Below are 23978 nucleotides of genomic sequence, written 5' to 3'. Positions count from 1 at the left end.
AGGGCTGCCTGTCAAGGAAACTCCTAAGCAACCTGCAACAATGCAACGTCCCCTGGCGACTTCATGGGTTTCAGAACCTCTTGGAGCGCAGCCAGGGCACAGAGCGTGAAGCCACAGTTCAGTGAAGATGGCTCTATCCCAAGCTGATCACAGGTTGGTCCTCGCGCTCTGGAAGATAGGCAGCAATGTTGGAATCTAAGCGACCGAGGCCTTGGAGAGGTACGCCCTCGGGCTCACCTTCCAATGAATCCAATGAACTGCGCGGTGAAGGCGGGTTCTCCTTACCTCTGGGTCTGGTTGCACCCAACCCTCAATCTTTCCACAGGACCTTCCTGGCTTTCCCATCCACCAAAACCTACTTCCCACACTTGGACCTGAAACCAGGTTCCAGCCAGGTTAAAGCCCATGCCCAAAAGGTGGCCGATGCACTGACGCTCACTGCCCACCACCTGGACGACCTGCCTGGTTCTCTGTCTGCTCTCAGTGACCTACACGCACAAGAGCTCTGCGTGGACCCTGCTAACTTTCAGGTGAGTCCTGTGACTGAGCTGCACCCGCCCTTGCTGGATATGTGGGTCCCTTCAAGGCTCGCTGTTCCGGAGAGATAAACCCAAGGCGGGGCGCTTCTCGTTCTTCAGTTCTTTAGCCACTGTCTGCTGGTGACTCTTGCCCGGCACCATCCCAGAGACTTCAACCCGGGGATGCATGCCTCCTTGGACAAGTTTCTGGGTCACGTGACTTCGGCACTGGTCTGCAAGGATCGCTGAACTGAGGATACACAGCGGTGTAGTCTTCGCCCCTGCCCTTCTTCGAATTCACAATATTTGAGTAAACCTCCCCGGGACTGCATTGCTGTCTTGTATGCAGAGTTGCACAGGAGAAAGATACCCCACACACAGTATCAAACGAAAGGTTCCAAGAGACTGGAATTACAGCTAAACTAGTGTGAAAAACCTCATAGGAAAGTCAGCTTCCCTTGTTTTTGTTGTTTTAATTCATTTTTGCCTTTGAGATACATTTTATGCTCTCATGTAAGCCAGGCTGGCCTCTCAAATCCATCATACAAACTAGGTTGGTCTTGAACTCCTGACACTTGTGTTCCCACCCTCATCTCTGTCCATCCCCCAATCCCCACCAATCATGATGGATTATAAGACATGCTCCATGATAACTGGCCCATTGTGGTTCTTTTTATTTTTATTTATCCTATTGTTTGTGTTGGGGATGGGAAGGGGGAGGGGTCTCCTGTGTACCAAACTGCTCCAAGCTGCAGAAAGTGTAGCTAACTAGGAAGGAGAGGGTCACACCTTGAATGAATCAACTTTTAGAATAGAGTAGAAAGAAGGGATTTATAAACTACACTTCCAAAGGGCCATGGGCTGGGTGGTAACAAGAGTCCCAGCTCTCAGAATTGCCTTATTCATCCACGGTAGCACTGGGCAGCTAAGACGCCAGTCACAAAGAGTCTTCGGACCTGCCCTGCAGTTACCTGGACCCAGAAGGCTGAGCGAGGAGATTAAGTCAGAGTCCATGCCAGCCTGGACACTAGAGCAAGACCCGGTCAAACAAAAGGAGGAAAAGGACAAAGAAGGAAAGGAAAAGATAAAGGAGGAGCCTAGGGAGGAGAGAACAGACAAAGAAAAGAGGAAAGCGGAGAGAGCTGCTCTGTGGGTCGCTAGCATCCTATCCTTTTTCCAGAATCATGGTGAAGCCTGGGGCTGAGGTCAGAAGCAGGGTGTGGGCTGGGAAGGAGTGTGTGGAACTGGGATCCAGAGTTACGAGGTGGTGGTGGGGTTGACACAGCTTCAGTTTGGTTTGGGCAACTCGCTTCTCTGCACAAGGCAGGGGAACCCTAACTTCTTCCCAAACACCAGTCATTGGAGACACAGGAAAGGCAAGAAGCATAAGGATTCCCTGCACCCAGGGGAGGCAGATCCCCAACCCCAGCCTTTTGGGCCCTCACAAACCTTGTTTGACAGAGCACAGCCCAGCCAATGAGGACGGCCCAAAAGGCATGTCCCAGGTGCTGCAGCATATAAGATCTTGGCTTACCACCTCCTTTAGGATTTCACCCTGGCCATGCCTGCTTCTCTAGACAAATTCCTTGCCTGTGTGCACTGTGCTCACCTCCAAGTACCGTTAAGTCGCCTCTACTGGGCTTGCCTTCTGACCAGGTCCTTCTTCCCTCTCTTGTCCCTGTACCTCTTGGTCTTTGAATAAAGCCTGAGTAGGAAGCAGTCTGTGTGCCTCTATCTCTGCATGTGCAGTATCATGTTTGGTGTGGGGATGCCCCTAAGCCCTTCAGTTACTGTGTTCCTAATGCTGCACCCCCTTATATGGTTATGACACCCAACCATGAGTTTACTTTGTTGCTATTTCATAACTATTATTTTATTAGGTAGTGTAAATAAATACCTGATAAACAGGATAATTTTATAGGGCCCCAAATGAGTCACAACCTGCAGGCTAAATTCCAAGTCTCTCCGCCCTAGAGTCTAGGGGGACACATTTCTAGCCTTGGTCCCTATGCTGAGGAAGGCCAGTCAGTAAGGGAGTATAGGAAGGAAAGGCCAACTGGTCCTTTGCACAGCGTTCCTGGACAACTCTTGGCCCTTTAGTTCCTAATTTGGTTCCTACCCTTGGTCTCACCTTCAACATGAATTTTCTGGAATATAATTACCTCCCCACAATGTTACCTTTTATTTCATTCAGACAGGGCAGAGGTGGAAGGCTAACAACCAAATGCTTCTTTAGATGTAAATCCACACTGCAGAGCAGGAATTGTCTTAAAAAAACAGACAAAAGCAAACCCTGGGTGGGAATGAACCCAGCCAAAAATTACAAAGTCAAGGTTCTTAGTAATTCTGGGCACTAACAGTAGTGTCTTTTTCCCTGGGCCCATGAGTGACAAAGTACCGGAAAAGAGCAACTGAGGGAAGGTTTATTTGGCTCACAGTATAAGTGGGTACAGTCCTTGTGGTGAAGTCATGATTGCAGGGACTTAAGGCAGCTGGTCACATGGCATCTGCAGGCAGGACATAGACAATGGCCGGTGGTCAGCTCTTGCCCTCCTTTTTATTCAGTCTAGGAGCCCAGCATATAGAATGGTGCAGTCCACACTCTTGGTGGGTCTCTCTGAAACCCTTGGAAACACGCAGGGGTGTTTTCATGGTGACTCTAAGCCCATCGAGTTATCGGGTTAACCATCAGAGTAACATGTAGCTCACACTCAGAACAGAGTGTTTTTTACCCATAAAAGAAATGAGATTACATCACACAGCTGAGTTTTGCAGAAACCTTGGGTGGATAAAGCCAACATACCAAGGGCCATCCAGTGCATGAGTCTATGTTGTGAAATACCCAAATGAGCAACCTATAGACAGAAGACAGGTTCCTGGTTGCCAGGGGCTTCAGGAAGAAGCTGGACAGTTCTAAGTAGTGGGTTGAAGTTTTTGTCTGGATGAAACATCCTGCAACTTGGTACCAGTGATGACCGCACAACACTGGACACATAAATGCTACTGACACATAACATCAGAAGCGGTTATGACGGTAGTTGATTATAAGAAGCTTCAGGGCATTTTGTTACCATCACTGGGATACAGCACAGCACTCTATAAATGTCACTGTTCTGAAAGGAACATGTGCTACAAGTCAAACAGTTGTCCAGTTTTACTTTCATTTTAGCAGTAAATTTAAGTTTAGACCCAAGGAAGTGTGTCAAGAACTCAGTAGGCAGCAGACACTGATACAGTACACTAAAATTCAGTGTATTCTAATAGTGCATGCTAGGTATAAAAAACGTGAGGCCTTAGAATCCAGAAAGCTTAAAGCTCCCAGGCCACAGCTGACTACACATTCTAGGACTAGACTGCAGAGTAAAGCCAAGAGGCTGACAACTGATCCTGCTGTTGGGCCCCCAACCAAGATAAATAAACAAGAGCTTCCTGAACCTTGTCGGCTCCTTCATCTTCACCTGGCCCCACTCTGAATACCTCTGTCCCATGAGGCAGGCCTCAACAGAAGTGACATTCCTGAACCACATGGCTCAGGTACTGACTTCCAAATACTGCTGGACTAGGATGGGTCCTCCAAAGAGCACAATCTTTACCTCCTCTCATGTCTGAGTACTAAGGGACTACACTTTGAATGCAATGAGCCAAGTTCCAAGTGTCACAAATCTCCCAAGTGAAAACCCAGTCTTTTACCTGTTACAATGACAGTGAGACATTGGGAAATTTAAGAGGCCTCCAACAAGAGGTTTTTCGCCACAAATACTGAGGCTAGATTTGGCCACCCTGAACAAATACTGCAACTTTTGTCCCCCAGAAAGTAACAGGCCGGCATTATGGGTTCTATAGTCTTGATCACTCTCTAGGGATGCTCCATGTTCATCCTTCTGACTGTTTTCAGATCCACATGGATGGGCTGGGCCTAATTCACTGATAGGCTAGGCTGCCTGTCGTGTGGGTGCTGATTGACCCTGAACATCTAAGACAGTCTCCAAAACTAGTACAGTGCCACCTACTGGCACAAAGCTGACCTGCACAAGACAAGACAAAAGGCTTAGTAAAAAAAGCAAGATGTTGGATGAGTGCAGACGTTGGAATCGGCCCTCCAGGCCCATTGCCTATCACCTAGACGAGGGGAGCAGGAGCTACCCTGTTTCCCTCTGGTTTCAGAGGGAAAGTAATGCCTTATTCCTGCCTAACAATCAATCATGGTCATTGCAGAAACCTAATTAAAACTGCTCCCCCTTTGCTATATCCTAGATATAGGAATATGTCCTGCATGCCCATCATCATTACTCAACACAAGTCAAACTATGTCCTGTGTGACCAAGTAAAAGAAATTGTGAAGTCATATGATATGGGGAAAACAGAGTGGATTTGAGAGAAGCATTAGAATCACCAGTCAGAACGATGACTTCCTCACTCAGTGCACTGGTCAACACCAAAGGCCTGGAAGGAACAAGAGGGTCCAGGAAGGATCTCTCTCTCTCTCTGAGCTGGACATCTACCTCCTGTGCCCTGGCCCATGGGTGCTACTGGTTATGGGGTTTTTGAAAACTACTGGCCCTCCCAGTTCTTCAGCTTGGAGGCTTAGTCTGGAACCTAATCAGTACTTGGTTAGTACTTGGCCTAATCAGGCCCTCAGGTTACAGATGGTAGACCCTATTGATTTCTTGCATAATGGCCAGGGCCAGGGCCAGGGCCAGGGCCAGGGCCAGCGCCATCACCGCATCTCTGATTATCTATGTCCACCTAATTCCCTTTCTACAGGAAACTCCAATTAAGGAAGTTTAACAAAACATCAGGAGGCAGAGTGAAGAATGAGGTGGATCTGAGTTTGAGGCTAGCTGGTTCTACATAGCAAGTTCAGGACAGTCAGGCTACACAGAGAACCCTCCCCCACCCCACTGCACCCCCAAAGAAAAAGCTACTTGGGACTGAGACAAAAGTGCCTGGAGTCCTGAAATCCAAGTCTACCCAGACAAAACTGTCCTTCTAGAAAAAGTTCAAAAAACTTTTGCCACAGCGTCCTGGTAAAAATCACCCTCCACAAGAGACTGAGGTGCAAAGCAGCCTTTCTGCAACCCTGAGGAACCTGACCACTCAAAAAGATGCTACCTAAGCAGGGGGTTGTAGTTGTATAGTATGTGATGGGTACTACAGACCACAGCACAGAAATGTTTCCAGTAACTTTACCCCATGGTAAAATAAAGCAAAACAGCTGTTTCTTCATATACAAATTTATATTTAGACAGAAAGGGATCCAAACCAACAGGCTCTAAGGTTAGGTCTGTCCAGTTAAGGCCCAAAATAGTCCAGGAAACAAGTGTTCCCAGCGTAAGTGACCACGGCTAGTCAAAATGTCCTCCCGGGACTAAGAAGCCCAGGTAGAGACCTTATCCCAGGAAGACTGCAGAGCAGAGCAGAGCTAAACTCAGCCCCACCTGGAAGCCAAGGCAAGGGGAAGAGATGAAGAAAACCTACACATGGCACCTGTGCATGCTACTGAGCCCCAGGGAGTCCTTCAGGGATAGTTTGCCCTACCTCCTTGCACAGACAGATAGTTGATCAAGGAAAGCCAGTTTCACATGAGCAGAGCAGGTAGGCACTCACACATACTCTCCTATAGACGGTAGTCCAGGGCATCACCAGGAGCCACATTACAAAAACCACAAGATCCTAGGTGTAACCATCAAACCAACAGCTCACGAACAGCACCTACATTTTTTTACAAGCACAGCATGGAGAAGGGAAGGCTTCTTTAATACAACCAACTAAAGTTCCCTCCAAAAACAAATGGTAACACCTCCCTCCCCAAGACAAATAAAGGGAGCAACTCCTATTCAGCGACCCTTTCTATTTGGGCTTCACTTTGGTCTTAAGGCATTAGTCCTTTGAGAGCAACAGCATATGCTCAGAACATAACAAGAGGCCGATCTTGGGTATAAACTACCCACGATACCTGACCTAAGCTGTATCTCTCTCTCTCTTTCTCTCTCTCTCTCTCTCTCTCTCTCTCTCTCTCTCTCTCTCTCTCTCTCTCTCTCAAGGACTTCTTGTTGGGCAGGTAGGGGCCATCTATGTCTTTATTCCACCTAAGTGAACAAAGTGAACTGCAATGTAGCTGACCTAAGCTAAGGTTTCAATAGACATAGCTCTTCCTAAGGAATAATTGTATAATATGGCCGCCCCCTTCCATCCACAGAACCTGCTCAATGGTCTGCACTCAGAGAGCACATGAGCAGCTAAGATGCAGAGTGTGAACCAGGGAAGGGAAGCCACATACATCTGGCTCGGTTAAGTGTGTTGGGAGTGCCAAAAGTTAAATTGGTCAGATATTTGGTCAGTTTTCTAAAGTGACGGCAGCACCAGCCATTTCTCCACAAGTGCAGGCAGGCAGGGTCCTAGTGAAGTGCCTCTAGTGCAGAGGACAGCAGACACCCCACACAGCTGTCAGGAGGCAGCCGCCAGATTTATTTGTTCCTATATAACATAACCCCAAACACAGAAGCAGCTCTGAACAATCTAGAAACTCACAGCTAGGGCCAAACAATAGAAATTTTAACTACAAAAGATGAGTTGTAGTCAGCAAATATAAAGGGTAATTTAGGCTGTGCTGAACTTTTGTCAGACTATTTACAGCGCCTGAACCAGATTCAGATCTCGCCAGCCTCCTTCTCCTCCGACCTCCGCGATGCAGTCTTGCCATTGGAGTTCTCCAGCCTCCAGTCAGTGGGCCCTCGTTCATTCCGCCCGTACTCCCAGGATTCCTCTCTCAATGAGCGCTCCCTGGAGAACCTGGGAAAGTGAACCAGAGGCTCAGCAGAGGCTGCCATCTCCTTCTGGCCAGCTGTTGCACAGGAACCAGTAAGGCAGACCCTCAACCCTGGATGAGAGAAGGGCATGCTCCCACCACATTCAGGCACTTGTTTCTTTTTAAGACAGGGTTTCTCCATGTGGCCCTGGCTCTACTGGAACTCAATCTGTAGACCTGGCAGGCAACAAACTCAGAAATCCACCTGCTCTGCCTCCTCAGTGCTAGGATTAAAGGAATGCACCACCACCACCACCACCACCACCACCACCACCACCACCACCACCACCACCAGCAGCAGCAGCAGCAGCAGCTCCAGCACCAGCTAGCCTTAGGTGCCCCAAGCTTGACTTCATCTAGTTTCTGACAACATAAGTAATCATTTAAAAAAAAAACTGACCCTTTTGGCTGGTGATGGTGGCTAACCCCTGTAATCCTCACACTGAAGAGGGTGAGACAGACAGGAGTAATTAAGTCTAAGGCCAGCCTGCACTAGAAAGTGAGATGTGGCCAGAAAGTGACTGACAAGAGTAGCACTGAAAAGGCTAAGGGATAGAGACACAAGGAGGACAGGAGGACACTCTTGTGAGGAGCTCAGCTTATTTCCCAGCACCCATATTGGGTGTTGTCTCAGAGTTACCAGAAACTCCAACTACAGAGGATCTAACACCCTTTTGTTCTCCAACAGTATATGTGTCCACACACATTCACTCACAGTAGCACATGTGACACAATACACTAATGTATACACATAATAAAAATAAATAAAAAGAAAGGAATTTTAATAAGCAAAGTTTTTAGTGTAACAGAAACAAAACAAATGGGAATACAACAAAGCAATACGTGTGAAATATGTCTGTAAAGACGATGGGAGAAGGAGGATGGAAAAGCACAGGTCAAGACGGTAGTATACACTTCATATCAGCACTCAGGAGGCTGAAGCAGGAGGAGCCTGAGTTCAAGTCAACCTAAGTTACAAAGGGAATGCCTGTCTCAAAACAAAACAAAAAATTCCAAGGAATTAAGCAAGACCTGTTCAAGATAAAAATCTCAGCTGCTCCTTACCAAGTTAAAGTACATAAAGTACATAAAGCCCAGCCAAGCAGAGGGCTTCAATGCCCTAGCCCATTCCCAGCACTGCATGCCACTCTCTATTCCTCAGGGCACCAACCCAGAGTGCTAGTCACCCAGAACCTGCACCCTCACAAGCCCAACCTTGTCCCAACCAGATGTAGTGGTCAAAAGACTAGGATGGCAGATCCTAGCCGATCTTGGGAACACAAAGGCAAAGGGCCCACTTCTGGCTGCAGTTACTGAGGAGTCAGAGTAGTTACTTGTATTTTGTACTCCGGTCCCTGGAAGCCCGTCGGTGACCCCGGCTGTGGCTCCGGGAACGGCTGCGATGTCGCCGGTATCTATCTCGGGACCTGGAACGGGAAAACTTCCGCCGCTCTCGGGAGGTAGACCTAGACCGCCTCCTTCGACGATCCCGGGAACGTGACCTGGGAAACCCAGATGATTTTGAAAATCAAGATGTCAAACCACCCCATTCCTCAACTCTCAGCATCTTTTGTCCTTCAGTGTTACTGGGATTTCTTTTTCCTCCTACAAATGTACAATTTAGAAATGAAAAAGTCCCTTGAATTAATCCAATGACCAAACCTTTTCCCTGAATGTTTCTTGAAAGCATAGACTTGGCCAGGTGTGATGGCACATGCCTTTAATATCAGTAATTGGGAGGCAGAAGCAGGTGGATCTCTAAATGCAAGGCCAGCCTCTTCTATAAGAGTTCCAGGACAGCCAGGTTATACAGAGAAACCCCATCTCAAAAAACAAAACCAACCAACCAACCAAAAACAAAACAAACAAACAAAAAACAACCCCCCCCCATGAAGGACATGGACATTCCTAGTCGGCCTTCAGCAGGGTCTTCCATCTTCCCTCGTCCCAGTGGTGGCAGGGTATGCGTGAGTGCATGGGAGTCCGTGTGGTAAACCCTAACCAATGCCAGCCTTTTGAGGCTGTAAGCATCAATTAAATGTTTTTACAGAAAAAGGCACTCAACCTAAGAGCCCTGTGACAGATCTTGAAACCTACCTCCTCCGATCTCGGGTTCTTGATCCAGACCTAAAGAGAAAAATAAAGAGATGAACACATTTAATCCATCCAGGAGACAAAGGCAAATGGATCTCTGTGAACCTGCAGCCAGCTAAGGCAACTTAGTGAGATGCTTAGAGTGCATAGCTGAGTCTGGCTCTGATCTTTTTTTTTTAAATCAATCCCAAATATTTACCTGAGTACTGTTCCAGCATTTCAAATTAAATACAGCTAAATTCTAACCCGTCCTGGTTCTACCCTCCCTGGACTAGTTAAGGAACAATTCCAGATCAGAAACCAAGAGGCTGCTGGGGCATGATAACACATGCTTTAATCCCAGCATAGAGAAGCAGAAACAATCAGATCCCTGATCTACAAAGCAAGTTCTATAACAGCCTGGGATACACAGAAAAACACTGTATCAAAAGACCAAACTTCATTCCTTCTCAAACAATCACCAGGTCCATTCAGTTCTACTCCAGACAGCCTAGCCCAGACCACATCACCTACATTCTTCCTGCCTCAAAACTCCCACTAGTGCCTCACTGGTGTGGTGGCCTTTGCTGAACACCTTAGACTCTGCTTCTCAATGGGCAAGAACATATTCCAACTGCATCTTTAATGGGAAAGTCTGTCCAGTGGCCCCACATGACTGATTAAAAAAAGTAAGACAGCCATACAAAGCTTCCACCCTCAAATCCAAAGCTGATGATTTCCCCTCAATGCACTGCCACGAGACTGCTGCTTAGCCACCAGTATTAGATCCACTTTTGCCTTCCCTATTTGGTAAGAGATCCATGCCCAGCTGTCAGAGGGGCTGGCTGGCTGAGGTTAAAAGACGGCTGAGGGGTTGGGGATTTAGCTCAGTGGTAGAGCACTTGCCTAGGAAGCGCAAGGCCCTGGGTTCGGTCCCCAGCTCCGAAAAAAAGAACCAAAAAAAAAAAAAAAAAAGACCGCTGAGAGGTGGTAGGACAGACCTTTAATCCCAGTACTTGGGAGGCAGATGCAAGTGGATCTGAGTTCAAGGCCATCCAGAGATACACAGGGAAAGTGTCTGTGAGGGGGTCAGGGGGAGGGAGGGAGGGAGGGAGGGAGGGGCAACCTTCATCAGCTCCTCCTTCCCTTGTCTGCAAGTTCTAGGCAGATCCTGCTTCAAAATAAATAAATGCATGCTTTTGCATGTCTCAAACACTGATGGCTCCAAGTCATAAAACAGCAAACAGCAGTTTCCTAAGGCTGGCCCATGCTTACCGCCTGCCCAGGCGCTCTTCTCGCTCTCTCTCCTCTCTTCTCCTCAATCGATCCTGATTTCTTTTTTCCTGTTTTTCAGCCACAGTTTTCTAAATAAATGGGGGGTATGGGGGAGGATAAAAGAAAAGCAACAGCTTTTAGGAAACAATATTCTATTCATTTAAAAACAGAATATATGAAAAAATTAACCATTTTCTACATTTGGTAACAAATTACAAAAAGGGAGCTGAACTTCTAAGGCACAGGGCTTAATCACAATGCTTCAAACCAGGCCATAAACATAGCTGTTTATCCTATAGCCTCTCCACAAGCTTTGTATTAAAAAAAAAACATTAGTAAAAAAGAAACTTAACTTAGACCAACAGCAATAGCACCACGCTGTTGGGAGTGGAACTGTAGGTAGCCAAAAGCAGCTCACTTTTGATCTGGTGTGTAGCTCACTTTTGATCTGGTGTGTGCTATGACAACATTAGCACAATTATACACTGAATTCATCAAGTCTGATCCTAAATGCAACAGAGGCAGGAGGCTCTGAGAACCTCTACCACCAAATCAGCATCACCTTAAGCTAGCTTGAAAAGTGTTAAATACCTCCATAATAAACACACCAATAATACTAACTCGAACCCTGTAATACATCATCTGGGAAGAGTGAATGAAATGAAGTCTTAAATGGGGGAATGAGCCATATACCATAATACAAACACTCATCAGTCTTCCCTACTTAGAGCAGAGATAGCAAAATACTTTCTATGCCCAGTGATTAAAGCAAGTCCTCTTTAAATGAGGACACCACAAGACCCAGGTGAGCTGTCTCATCTAGCACCCCAAACTCTACACTTCCAATAGAGTCCTTCATCTGAGCTAGGTGTACAACACAGTCAGCTCCAAATCCCTTTCACACTTCCCTAAAGCAGGTCTGGCTGGAACAGACCCATGGGTATGACATGACTTCCTTTCCAAGTCCTATCATCATCTACCATTTCACATGACCAGCAAGCCAAACTCATACCCATGAAGATAATCTAATGTAGAATGTTAAAATGCTATTGGGAAGACAGAAGCAATTATTTTTGTTGAGGCAAGGTCTCAACAAAACTGGCCAGATCCCTGAAGATAACTTTAAAATTCTGACCTTCTTGCCTCTATTTCTTCAACATCAAGATTTTAAAGCACACCTATTTTATGTGATACTGATCAAATCCAGAGTTTCAACTGAGTTAAATTCTTTTTGTTTTTAAAGATTGGTTGATTTACTATATATAAGTACATTATGACTGTCCAGACACACCAGAAGAGGGCATCAGATCCCATTACAGATGGTTGTGAGCCACCATGTGGTTGCTGGGATTTGAACTCAGGACCTCTGGGAGAGCAGTCAGTGTTCTTAACCACTGAGCCATCTCTCCAGCCCCTGAGTTACATTCTTAACCCCAGCAAAATGTTTTTAAAATCAGAGTTACTGCCAGGCACCTTTAAACCCAGTACTCCAGAGGCAAAGATAGACAGATCTCTGTGAATTTTGAGGCCAGCCTGGTCTACAACGGGAATTCTACAACAAGGGCTACACAGAGAAACCCTGCCTCAAACAAACAAAAAAATCAAATTTAGGGTATACGAAAGTCAAAGGACAGCCCCTGTGAGTAAGCTCTCTCCTTCGTGGGTCTGGGGGACTGAAGCAGTGTTCTGTGCCTTTACTTAGACACCTCATTAGACCTCAGCAAAGTGTGTGGAGGACACTCTCAGTGCCAGTCCCTCAAGCTCCAAGCTCCCTATTGCATGTTAGGAAACTTCCTGGAATTACAGTTTTCCCTGTTGCCTAAATAAGTAGGTCTGCTTTGGGAACATACAAGGCTCCCAACAGTGACTAGGAAATATTAGAGCATTCTACATTTTGCATTCGGGTACCACATATCATGTTTTCCCACTTCATGAATAGAGAGGTAGAGTTGACTTTATACCTTATCACAGTTCAATTACATGTAATAAGTAGTGGAAGCATGATCATTTTGAAGCCTGATAATTCAACTTATCAAAAAGAACGTTACCTTGGGATTTAGTTCAGTGATAGAGCACTCGCAGGCAGGAGGCTCTGGCTATATCTAACCACAATTAAAAAAAAAGGGAAGAGGAGAGAGACAGAGACACACATATACACATACACACATACACACACACACACACACACACACGCACAGAGAGAGAGAGAGAGAGAGAGAGAGAGAGAGAGAGAGAGAACGAACATGAAGGAAAGAATGGGACTAGACAGACAGCTTAGCAGTTAAGTTGCTCTGCCACAGGACCCAAGAAACTTAGAACACACATGGTGAATAAAACCTGGCTCTAACTCAAGGGGATCCACTGCCTTCTTCTGGCCTCCAAAGGCACTGCAAGAACATGCTACCCAGATATATACATGCAGACAAATCATTTCTCACACACATAAAATGACACTTTTTTTTTAAACCCAGAAATATGTCAGGCAGTTGTGATCCACACCTTTATTTGCAGCACTCAGGAGGCAGAAGCAGGCAGATCTCTGAGTTTGAGGCCAGCCTGGTCTACAGAGTAAGTTCCAGGACAGCAAGAGATACAGAGAAACCCTATCTCAAAAACACTAAATAAGGGGGCTAGAGAGACGGCTCAATGGTTAAGACCACCAGCTGTTCTTCCAGAGAGGACCAGGGCCAGGGTTCAATTCCCAGAACCTACATGGCAGCTCATAACTATAACTCCAGTTTCAGGGGATCTGATATTTACACACACACACACACACACACACACACACACACACACACACACACACACACACACAAAGTTAATAACCCCAAACAAACAGCAAAACAAACAAAACAACAGAAACATGTTCAAATTCAACTTAAAGAATACAAATATATTTTTTTTTATTAAAGAAGCTAAAGGTGACTACAAGACTCCAAAGAGTTCTCCAGAAACAGAATATATTAACATACCCTCAACTGATCAAGCTTCTCTCGGATCTGAATGAACCCCAAGTGTAATTTGCCTCCGAAGTGGTCTGCAAGACGACGGTCATTGTCATGGAGACCAAGATAAGCTGAACAAACCTCGCAAACACGGAGTTTTTGCTGTTGAAAACTGGATGCAGGCATGGAATTTCTGTATTCTTCCTATGAGGGGAAAATAAAGATGAGGCATTTGAAAACTGCAACTATGCACAGATCCCCCAAATAGAAAAACCTGAAAAATAGGCAACTTTTTACTATATATTGAAATTGGATTGTTGAGCTTTAGGTATGTTGTAAATTTCAATTCCACTGTTGTTTTTTTTTTTTAAACTAACATTTAGAGGCAGGTAGTTCTCTGAGCTCCAGGACAGTCAACAGCTACACAGAGAAACCCTGTCTTGAAAAATAAAAAACACGCAACATTTATGTATGTCTCAGCAAAAGAAACAAAGACAATTCAAACATGCAGATAAGGACTGTTCTGAGAATATAAGTTTCTGAATAAGAATAGAAAAGGATTTAAAACTAAGTAAAAATTGGGGCTGAAGACGTGGTTCAGAGCATTTGCTCTCTCAGAGGCCCAGGGGTGGTTCCCAGCAGCCACACGGAGGCTAACAATCATCTCTAACTCCAGTTACAGGATCTGATGCTTTCTCTGGCTTCTGAGAACACTAAATACGATACATCTATAAAGGCAAAAACCCAAATACATATTTTTTTAACTTGAAAGAAAAACACAAAGTTGGGCTGGAGAGATTGCTCAAGAATATATGCTGCTGGGGTTGGGGATTTAACTCAGTGGTAGAGCGCTTGCCTAGCAAGCAGAAGGCCCTGGGTTCGGTCCCCAGCTCCGAAAAAAAGAAAAAAGAAAAAAAAGAAAAAAAGGGGCTGGGGATTTAGCTCAGTGGTAGAGCGCTTGCCTAGGAAGCGCAAGGCCCTGGGTTCGGTCCCCAGCTCCGAAAAAAAAAAGAACCAAAAAAAAAAAAAAAAAAAAAAAAAGAATATATGCTGCTCCCTGGGTGTGGTCATAGACACCTTTAACCTCAGGAGGCAGACGCAGGTAGATCTTTGTGAATTTGAGGTCAGCCTGATCTACAACATGAGTTCCAGGACAGCCACAGGGCTGTTACACAGAAAAGCCACATCTCAAAAAAAAAAAAAAAAAAAAAAAAAAACCAACCTATACTGCTCAGGCAAAAGACCTGAAATCCGAAATAGATCAATTCCCAGCACTCGTGTTAGGCAGCTTACAACCACCAGTAACTCCAACTCAAGGGAGATCCAATGCCTCTAGTCCATTCCAGCCACCTACACTCACATACATATAGCCCTCCACATAGAAGTACTAGAGCAGCCAAAGCGACTGTGTCCTGATATCCAGGATATATCAAATGCAGGTCTAAGAGTTACTGTGCAAGGCTAAAACTGGCACTTTTTCCTTGAAGAGAAAAGTACCAACATATAAAATGCATCCTCCAGAAACACTAAAATGTATATATAAATATCTCTCACTCTGCCTCAAAACAAACTACAACCAAAAAGAAACCATACACACTGTAACTGGTACTAAAACTCCAGTTAAAACACTGCCATAAAATCTGTACTAAAGAAAAAAAAATTCCTATTTTTTTAAAAAAGACTGGTCATATATAGATAGATAGCCAGTAACCCTATAATCTTGAACTCCCTGAGATCTAACTGTCTCAGGCTAGGTGCATGCATGTGTGAGTGTGTACACACGGGCACACACAAACAGAAAGAACATCTCCATGTACACCAGTACCCAGGAATTCTTCCAGGTAATGAACTAGAAAACCCTGTGACAGCAGGTATTTAAGAACAAAGCACGGGGTTGGGGATTTAGCTCAGTGGTAGAGCGCTTGCCTAGCAAGCACAAGGCCCTGGGTTCCGGCCCCAGCTCCGACAAAAAGGAAAAAAGAAAAAAAAAAAAAAAACAAAGCACTACTTTAGAACAATTTAATATAAGTACCCACTAAAAATTGAGAAACTACCATTAACTGTTCTGTGTGGATGAAATGGAAGCCTGTAGCACTAAACCAAGTAAGATCTTGTCTTATTAGGCTTACTATTGCTATTTGAAACAAGACCAAAAGCAAGTTGGGGAGAAAACTGGCTTATTTTTATTTGGTTCACATTTCCACATCTTAGTCTATTACTGAAGGAAGTAAGAGCCAAGACCCGGAGGCAGAAGCTATACAAGTCATGAAGTGCTGTTTACTGGCTTGCTCAGCCCGCTTTTTTATAAAACCCAGGACCATCAGCCTATAGATGTCCCTACTCACAGTGGACTAGTCCCTCTCCCAATAATCACTAAGAACATGCTTCCCTACAGGTTTGTCTTCTTAAAACTTGATCTTCTGAAGGCATTTTCTCAATTGACCTTTATTCTGCTCAGAAGTGTCAAGTTGATATAAAACTAGCCAACACAGGGACTGGTGAGATGGCTCAGAGATTAAGAGAATTGGCTGCTCTTCCAGAGGTCTGAGTTCAATTCCCAACAAGCATGTGGTAGCTTACGACCATCTATAAAGGAATCTGATGCCCTCTTCTGACACGTCAGCTGTACATGTAGCAGAGCACTCATGTATTAAATAAATATTAAAAAACAAAACAAAACAAAAAACAAGGGTGCTGGAGAGATGGCTCAGTGGTCAAGAACACTGACTGCTTTTCCAGTGATCCTGAGGTTCAATTCCCACAACTACATGGTGGCTCACAACCATCTGTAATGGGATCTGATGCTCTCTTCTGGTGTCTGAAGACAGCAACAACGTACTCATATATATAAAATAAATCTTTAAAAAAACAAACAAAAAACAAAAAAACCCAAAACCTTAGCACAGATTTATATATTCAGTAACCAAAGACCTTCGACAATTCTAAAAGATCCAAGTTTATACTATGGAAGCTAGGTTAGAGAACAACTTGGGTTCTCCCCTTTAACCATGGGTTCCAATAATCAGAGGTTAAACTTATGTGGCAAACACAGTTCACTGATTCTCTCTTTGTGTGTATGGGTACTCTGTCTGCACCCACACATACATCCAGATGAATACCTGGTGCCATTGATCCCCTGAAGTAGGAGTTACTGTCAGTTATGGGCTGCCATGTGGGTGCCGAGAATTGAACACAATCCTCTACAGGATCAGCCAGTGTTCTCAACCACCCAGCCATCTTTCTAGCCTAACATTTATTAATAAAAAAATTTCCCCCTGAAGACATGGTCTATATGTCCCTGGATGGCCTTGAACTCTAAGAGATAAGCTTGCCTCTGGCTCTAGATCAGTTCTCGACATTCCTAATACTGTGACCCTTATTATAGTTCATGTTGTGGTACCCCTAGCCATAAAATTAGTATTGTTGTTAACTTACCAACTGTAATTTTACTACTGTTATGAGTCAAAATGAAAATACCTGTGTTTTCTGATGGTCACATTATGACCCCAGTGAAAGGGTTATTTGACAACGCCTTGAGGGTCACAACCCACAGGTTGAGAACAGCTACACTAGAGTGCTGGAATTAAGGACATGCTTTCACCCCCAGACTACAAATTATTTTTGTGTTAAGTTGACCAAGCAGAAGTTGAACTCATAAATTGATGTGATCCTATAACCTCTCCTGAGGGACAAAAGACATGCTTAAATGCTACCTTTTAGGGCTGGGTGAAATAGCTCTGTGGTTAAGAGCAGTGGATGCTGTTTCAGAAAACCCAGGCTGGACTCCTAGCATCCACAACCATTCAGTTCCAGAGTATCCAATGCCTTCTTCATGCCTCTTCAGGCAGGTGGTAAGGAAACAGAATACCCATACACATTAAAAGATAATATCCGTATTATTTAGGTCAGGCTGGCCTGAAATGCATGATTCCCCTGGCTCAGGCTCTCAAGTACTGGGATATCTGTCATGGGCTGCTATGCCCAGCTTATCATTAGCTTAAAAATCAGTTACAGAAATGAAGAGTGCTGGGGTAATCTGCCCTACAAATAATCAATCAACTGTCTGTGGGTGTGTCCCTGCAATCTCAATTGTTAAATGCTGGCAGGATATATGGCATTGTCATTTCTATAACCCACAATACCTGTTCTTGTACACACTCTCTCACCTGCCCCAAAACATGATTCTCTAAGATTATCAAGTTAAAAAGCAAACTGCCATGGGGAAGGTCAAGGGGCTCCCAATCTGGCCAAAAGGCAACTCTAAGATATGGAGGGGGCATAGTCCTGGTGCTGACTGGTTCAGAATGAGTTGTTGAAATGAGTTGAAAGGAGTGTGGCGGGGTTGGGGATTTAGCTCAGTGGTAGAGCGCTTGCCTAGCAAGCACAAGGCCCTGGGTTCGGTCCCCAGCTCCAAAAAAAAAGAAAAGAAAAAGAAAGGAGTGTGGCACAACAGGACCCCCATTGGAGGAATCAGAGAAAGGATTCAAAGAGCTGAAGCAGCTTCCAACCCCATAACAACAACAAGGCCAACCAACCAGGGATTAAACCACTACCCAAAGACTATATACATGGACTGACCCATGTCTCCAACTGCATATGTAGCAGAGGATGGCCTTGTTGGGCACCAATGGAAGGAGAAGCCCTTGGTCCTGCCAAGGTTGGACTCCCAGGGGAAGGCGGGGGGGGGGGGGTGAGTTATAGAAGAAAGGGAGGGGGATGGGATGGGGGCTTATGTCTGGGAAACAGGGAAAGGGAATAACATTTGAAATGTAAATTTAAAAAAAATCCAATAAAAACTAAATTAATTAATTAATGAAAAAAAAGGAGTGTGGCTTTTGACAGATAAAGAGCTGGAGCTGAGACAGAAGAGTGAAGCATAACAGACAGGGCAGGGAATGGTCTAACTGGGTAGCTGAGGGACTGCCTTGGCAAGTAGGCCAGATGTCTCTGTATCATCATTATTAAACTCCTCGCAGAAGCCCTAAATGTCCCTGAAGAGCTAATGAGAACACCACACCTAATCATCAGAGATCAGAAAAGGAGTTGTGACTACAGAAGGACAATAGGATCTCTATTATTTCTTATTTATTTATTTTTTTTTGTTCTTTTTTTCGGAGCTGGGGACCGAACCCAGGACCTTGCGCTTCCTAGGTAAGCGCTCTACCACTGAGCTAAATCCCCAGCCCCTATTTCTTAATTTTTTTTCCTTTTAATTCGGGGCTATGTGTGTGTATGATTGCACAGATTTGTGTCATGGGAAGAAAACATTCAGAAGTCAGTTCTCTCTTTACCACACAGTCCAAGACTCTAACCCAAGTCACCAGGCTTCTCCAGCAGGTGTTACTTATCTATTGAAACTCTCACTAACTCATATTTCTTACAACTGAATGATTATGAAACTAACAGAATTAGAGATGATGTTTCTGGGTGGTGCTGATGATGGAGCAGAGTGGCAGAGTGCTTAGGAAGCATGTACAGGCCATAGGGTCATCCCAACCTCACAAAAATAACCAACAGGCAGTCATTCTTTTAAGGGCTGGGAAAATATAGTACAATGATAGAGAAAAATATCCTGCACACCATTCGGATGGAAACATTTCCTCAAATGAGGTGCCTTCTTCCCAGATGACTCTAAAGTGTGACAAAAAATGACAGAAAACTTATCAGTACACAGAACATTTCCCTAGCATGCATAAGGCCATAGGTTCAAACCAAAGCACTACACACATTAATGAAAAACCTCTACAAACACTCTAGTAATTGACATCATTACTGAGGATCACCTGCTCTTTCAGCACAGTACTATAAGCCTCTCCCTCACCCCCAGTTTCTATACCACTGGAAGAGACTCAAACAGCAGAACAGGCCTGTCAAATGTAACAACTTGAATGTGATCTCTGGGACTTTTCATGGTGAAAAGAAAATTGACTCTGAATGCTGCCCTCTGACCTCAGCACCTACGATTGCATATGCACTTGTATACACAAAATAACATGTAATAAAAAGAAATAAAATCAACAATACTGGGTTTAACAAGACTATCTAATGGCTTCATTCTACACCACTACAGAAATAAAGAACTTACAGAAATAAAGGACTTATTTTTGGGGGCAAGAATTACAACAGAGAGGGAGAACAGAAGGAAAGCAAAGGTGGGGTGAGGGCAATTCCTCCAGGTATCCTGGTCATAGGCAGCCATGCTCATCCCCTTTCAAACACCCCCACCCCCAATCAGGTGGATCAAAAGAGTTTTAGGAGCAAATGTAAGCTATATAAAAGATGGATACATGTCCTTTAATACACTTTCTAAAATTCACAGAATATAAAATACCATGATTAATGTAAACTATGACATTTGGAGTGACAATGATGTCTAAATGTGGGTATACTAATGGTAACATACCATTGTGGTTGGGGGATGCTGATAACAGGGCACTTTAGGTAATCATTTGGAAGTTTCTGACCCAACCTTAAATTTTCTGAAAACTTGTGACCAAGTTTTATTTATTTATTTAATTAAGTTATAAAGATTATTATTTGAAATAAAAATATAGAAATGGCCTAGCACTGGCCCAAAGACACTAATCTGTTATATTAGTATCATTCCCCTAATGCCATTTTTCTTCTTGTTTTGAGGTAGAAACTCAAGCAGCCCAGACTGGCCTCAAACTTACTATGTAGCCAAGGCTGGTTTTGAATTCCTAATCCTCCTAGCCCACCCCCACCCCAAGAACTGGGATCACAAGTGTGTCCACTGTGACTGAATACTATACTTCCCTTATCTTAAGACATTTCTTACCTGGAATAATAATGGCCGATACCTATAATTGGGAAGCCCAGGTAGAGGGATTATCTTACATTACAGATGAGCCAGGGCAATAAAGACAGACCATATTTCAAAAATCAAAACAGTAGAGCTGGAAAGATGGCTCAGAATGACTGCTGCTACTCCAGAGGACTTAAGTTTGGTTCCCAGCACTCACATGACAAGTTCAAAACCAAAAAATTAACTCCAGTTCCAGAGTCGTTTGGTCTCCTGGGAGAACCAGACATACAAGCACATGATACACATACATGTAGGCAAAATAAAAATATGCATAAATAAACAAACAAACAGCCAGGTGGTGGTGGTGGTGGTGCATGCCTTTATCTCAGCACTAAGGAGGCAGAAACAAACAGATCTGCGTTTGAGGCCAGTCTGGTTTAGTGACTTTAGAACAACAAAGGCTACACTGAAAAACCCTGTTTAGAAAAAATACAAGGGGGTTGGAGGTGTAAAAAAAAAAAAAAAGAAAAGAAAAACAAACAAAATAGAGAAACACTCATACATTCATGCATACACACACATATTCACACACAGAGAGCCAAGCATAGTGGTGCAAGTCTTTAATTCCAGCACATGGGAGAAAGAAGCTGGTCTCTGTAAGACCAGCCTGGTCTACACAGCAAGTTTTAGGACAACCAGGATTATATAAAGAAACCATGTCTCAAAATCTACAATCACCAACCTCTGCTTCTTTTTTCTTTGAGCGAACCTTCTCCACTTCCATAAGAATCTTCTGGGATTCATCCACATTTCCTTCAGCTCCTAACTGCTCAGCTTTAGCAAGAAGTTTTCCTATTTCTTCATTTAATTCATGTACTTTTTCTGCCTGAAGACAGAGAATCAGACACCAAGTATCAATACAAAAGAACCAAGTATCACTTTTTCTTGCTGTATGTCTGGCCTATTCCTCTGAAAATTTAAAAAAAAAAAAAAAAAAAAAAGGGGGGGGGGGCTCAGCGTTTAAGAGCACCCGACTGCTCTTCCAAAGGTCATGAGTTCAATTCCCAGCAACCACATGGTGGCTCACAACCATCTGTAAACAGATCCGATTCCCTCTTCTGGTGTATCTGAAGATAGCTACAGTGTACTTATATATAATAAATGAATAAATAAATCTTAAAAAAAAAAAAGCCCTTACAATCCAAACTTACTTTAGATGGCTTATGATTCAATATTTAGATGGAGGTTGAAGGAGGGTTGGGATGGGAGTATCTTGAGTTCAAGATCACTATCACATAGCTGATTCAAGGCTAGCTGGAACCATAAATGGCCCTGTGCCACAACAAAACTATGACATCCTTACTGTCAGTACACCAGACTCCAAGTATAGCAACATGTTCCACTGCATGCTGTTTTTGTTTTGCAATGGCACACAGATCATCTCAAAAGTGACACTTTAGAAGATAAAACTATCTGCATATCTTGTGTCTTCTGGGTATGGGTAGTAAAATGTCCAAGTTTAACATACAAACTTAGGCTCCATGCAAAATAGCCAATTACTAGGATTTATCAGCAAAATAGCATCTTTTCTAAATTAGTAACTGCTTATAGCCTAAGAAATTTTAATTAGATCTGCATGCCTTTAATCATAGTACTCAAGAGGCAGGCAGATCTCTGTAAATTCAAGGTTGGCCTAATCTACTTCATTAGACATTGTCTCAAAAATAATGAAAAAAAGAGGGTTGGGGATTTAGCTCAGTGGTAGAGTGCATGCCTAGCAAGCGCAAGGCCCTGGGTTCGGTCCCCAGCTCCGAAAAAAAAAAAAAAAAAAGAAAAAAGAAAAAGAAAAAAAGAGTCAGGCAGGGAGGCATACAGGTTCCCTTGGCACACAAATGCTTGATTACAGACCCTGTCTCCAATGAAAACCAACAAGATGGAAAGCACCATCCAGAATCCTCACCTAGTGTGAGGGCAAGACAATAAGCTGAGTTATAGCAGTTACTTAATATACCTTGGCAGAAACTTCTGCACTTATTTCCTCCTGTGTTTCAGCCAGCCGCTTCTTAGCAAGTTCAGTTCTCCGATCACACTCTGCAATGAAGGACTCTAAGTGATCCATAGCCTAGTTTGGGAAAAGCAGAAAGTTAAGATCAATACTACATAGTTTTTTTTTTTTTTTTTGCCATTGCTCTGGCTTTTATTTGAGAAGAGAAGTGCTAGAGATTAAACCCAAGACCATGAATGCACTAGGAAAGCACCTTACTAAATTATATCTCCAGACCAGTTTCCCCTGACAAAGCCTCATAGACCAGGCTGCCCCAAAAGTTGGTATGTATTCTAGATTGGCCTTGAACTCACAATCTTATCTTAGCCTCCAAAGTGCTGGATGGTAGGTATGCACACTGTATTCTGCCAACACTGCATAGTCTAACCACCCATGTGTATAATAGGAACACGAGTCCGTATTTATTTGTTTCACTGTTACTGTTTTGAGATAAGGTCATACTACATAAGCCTTGTGGGCCTCAAACACCCTATATACATTAGGTGGGCCCATCTCTGTGAGTTCTGGCCAGCCAGGGTTACATATGAGATCTAGTCTCATAAAAAGTAATTCCAATTCCTATCTCTGCTACTGGCATTTGTACTGACAGCATAAGCTGATGTTCTGCTTACCAATTTATTATGATTGCTTTGTCAGACCAAATGGCTATCTGATTTACTTATTTCCAAACTTGTAGAAGGATTCCCTACTCTCTGTATCATTACCAAGTGAACTAAGGGAATTGCTTGGGTAGTCAACTGTTAGCTGTGCAAACATAAGGACCTGAATTCACTCCCTCAAAAGTACACACATGGCAGAAAAAGAAAGCCTTTATCATCCCAGCATTGGATAGGTGGAGATAGGAGGATCTCCTGGGCTTCCCAACTAACCAGGCTGATCTACTTGGTACATCCCAGGCTAATGAGAGATCCTGTCTCAAATAACAAGGTTAGGAGCTGAAAAGCTAGCTAGCTTAGTGGGTAAAGGCACCAAGCCTGATTAATCTAAGTTCAGTCGTTGGAACCCACATGATGTTAAGAGAGAACCTATTTGCACAAGTGTGTGTAATAAATAAATGTAAAAGTAAAATATTTAAAGGTATATAGCATAATAAATTAAAAAATAAAAACAAACAACAACAAAAATCCCACATCTATGGAAAAGCAGCCAAGCTTGTCATCTCGTCTCCACAGGCACACAGCAGGGTTATCATGAGTTAGAGGTTAATTTGGGGCTTTAGTATGAGATAAAGAGAGGCGCTCCACATATAGAGGGGATGTGCAGTTCAGAAGTGGTTCAGTGGCTAATAAGGACTTTGCAGAGAATGTATGGGAGTATTAAGATTGAATATGTTTCCTGGAGCTCTTAAGAGACAGCTGGGCAGTGGTAATCCTTTAATCCCAGGAGGAGGCAGGCAGGTCTTTGTGAGCTCTAGGCCAGCCCAGTGTACAGAGTCAGTTCCAGGACAGCCAGGGTTACAAAGAGAAACACTGTGTCAAAACAGGAAGGAAGGGAGGGAAGGAGAGACAGAAGAAAGAGAGGGCAAGGA

The 23978-nt window shown here is 43.9% G+C and overlaps 1 protein-coding gene and 1 pseudogene across 9 annotated transcripts in view; one reads left to right on the top strand and one right to left on the bottom strand.

Annotated features, from left to right (window-relative positions):
* Hbq1 (hemoglobin, theta 1) lies at positions 1–880 on the top strand (annotated as a pseudogene).
* Positions 2928–23978, bottom strand: part of Luc7l1 (LUC7 pre-mRNA splicing factor like 1) — a 34740-nt gene continuing 13689 nt past the window's right edge. For 5 of the 9 annotated variants that reach the window (XM_087572848.1, XM_087572849.1, XM_087572847.1 and 2 more), the window contains 7 exons: positions 22397–22507; positions 21128–21271; positions 13647–13823; positions 10675–10763; positions 9424–9453; positions 8661–8828; positions 2928–7310 (listed from right to left, as the gene is read on the bottom strand). In XM_087572848.1, coding sequence (XP_087428974.1) covers positions 7169–7310; positions 8661–8828; positions 9424–9453; positions 10675–10763; positions 13647–13823; positions 21128–21271; positions 22397–22507 — 861 coding nt within the window. In that variant the 3' untranslated portion in view covers positions 2928–7168. 9 annotated transcript variants of the gene reach the window in all.

The sequence above is a fragment of the Rattus norvegicus genome, chromosome 10 (genome assembly GCF_021556685.1).
Source record: "Rattus norvegicus strain SHRSP/BbbUtx chromosome 10, alternate assembly SHRSP_T2T, whole genome shotgun sequence".
NCBI lineage: Eukaryota > Metazoa > Chordata > Mammalia > Rodentia > Muridae > Rattus > Rattus norvegicus.
Note: the sequence above shows the minus strand (reverse complement) of the source record. Positions and strands in the feature narration are given on the sequence as shown.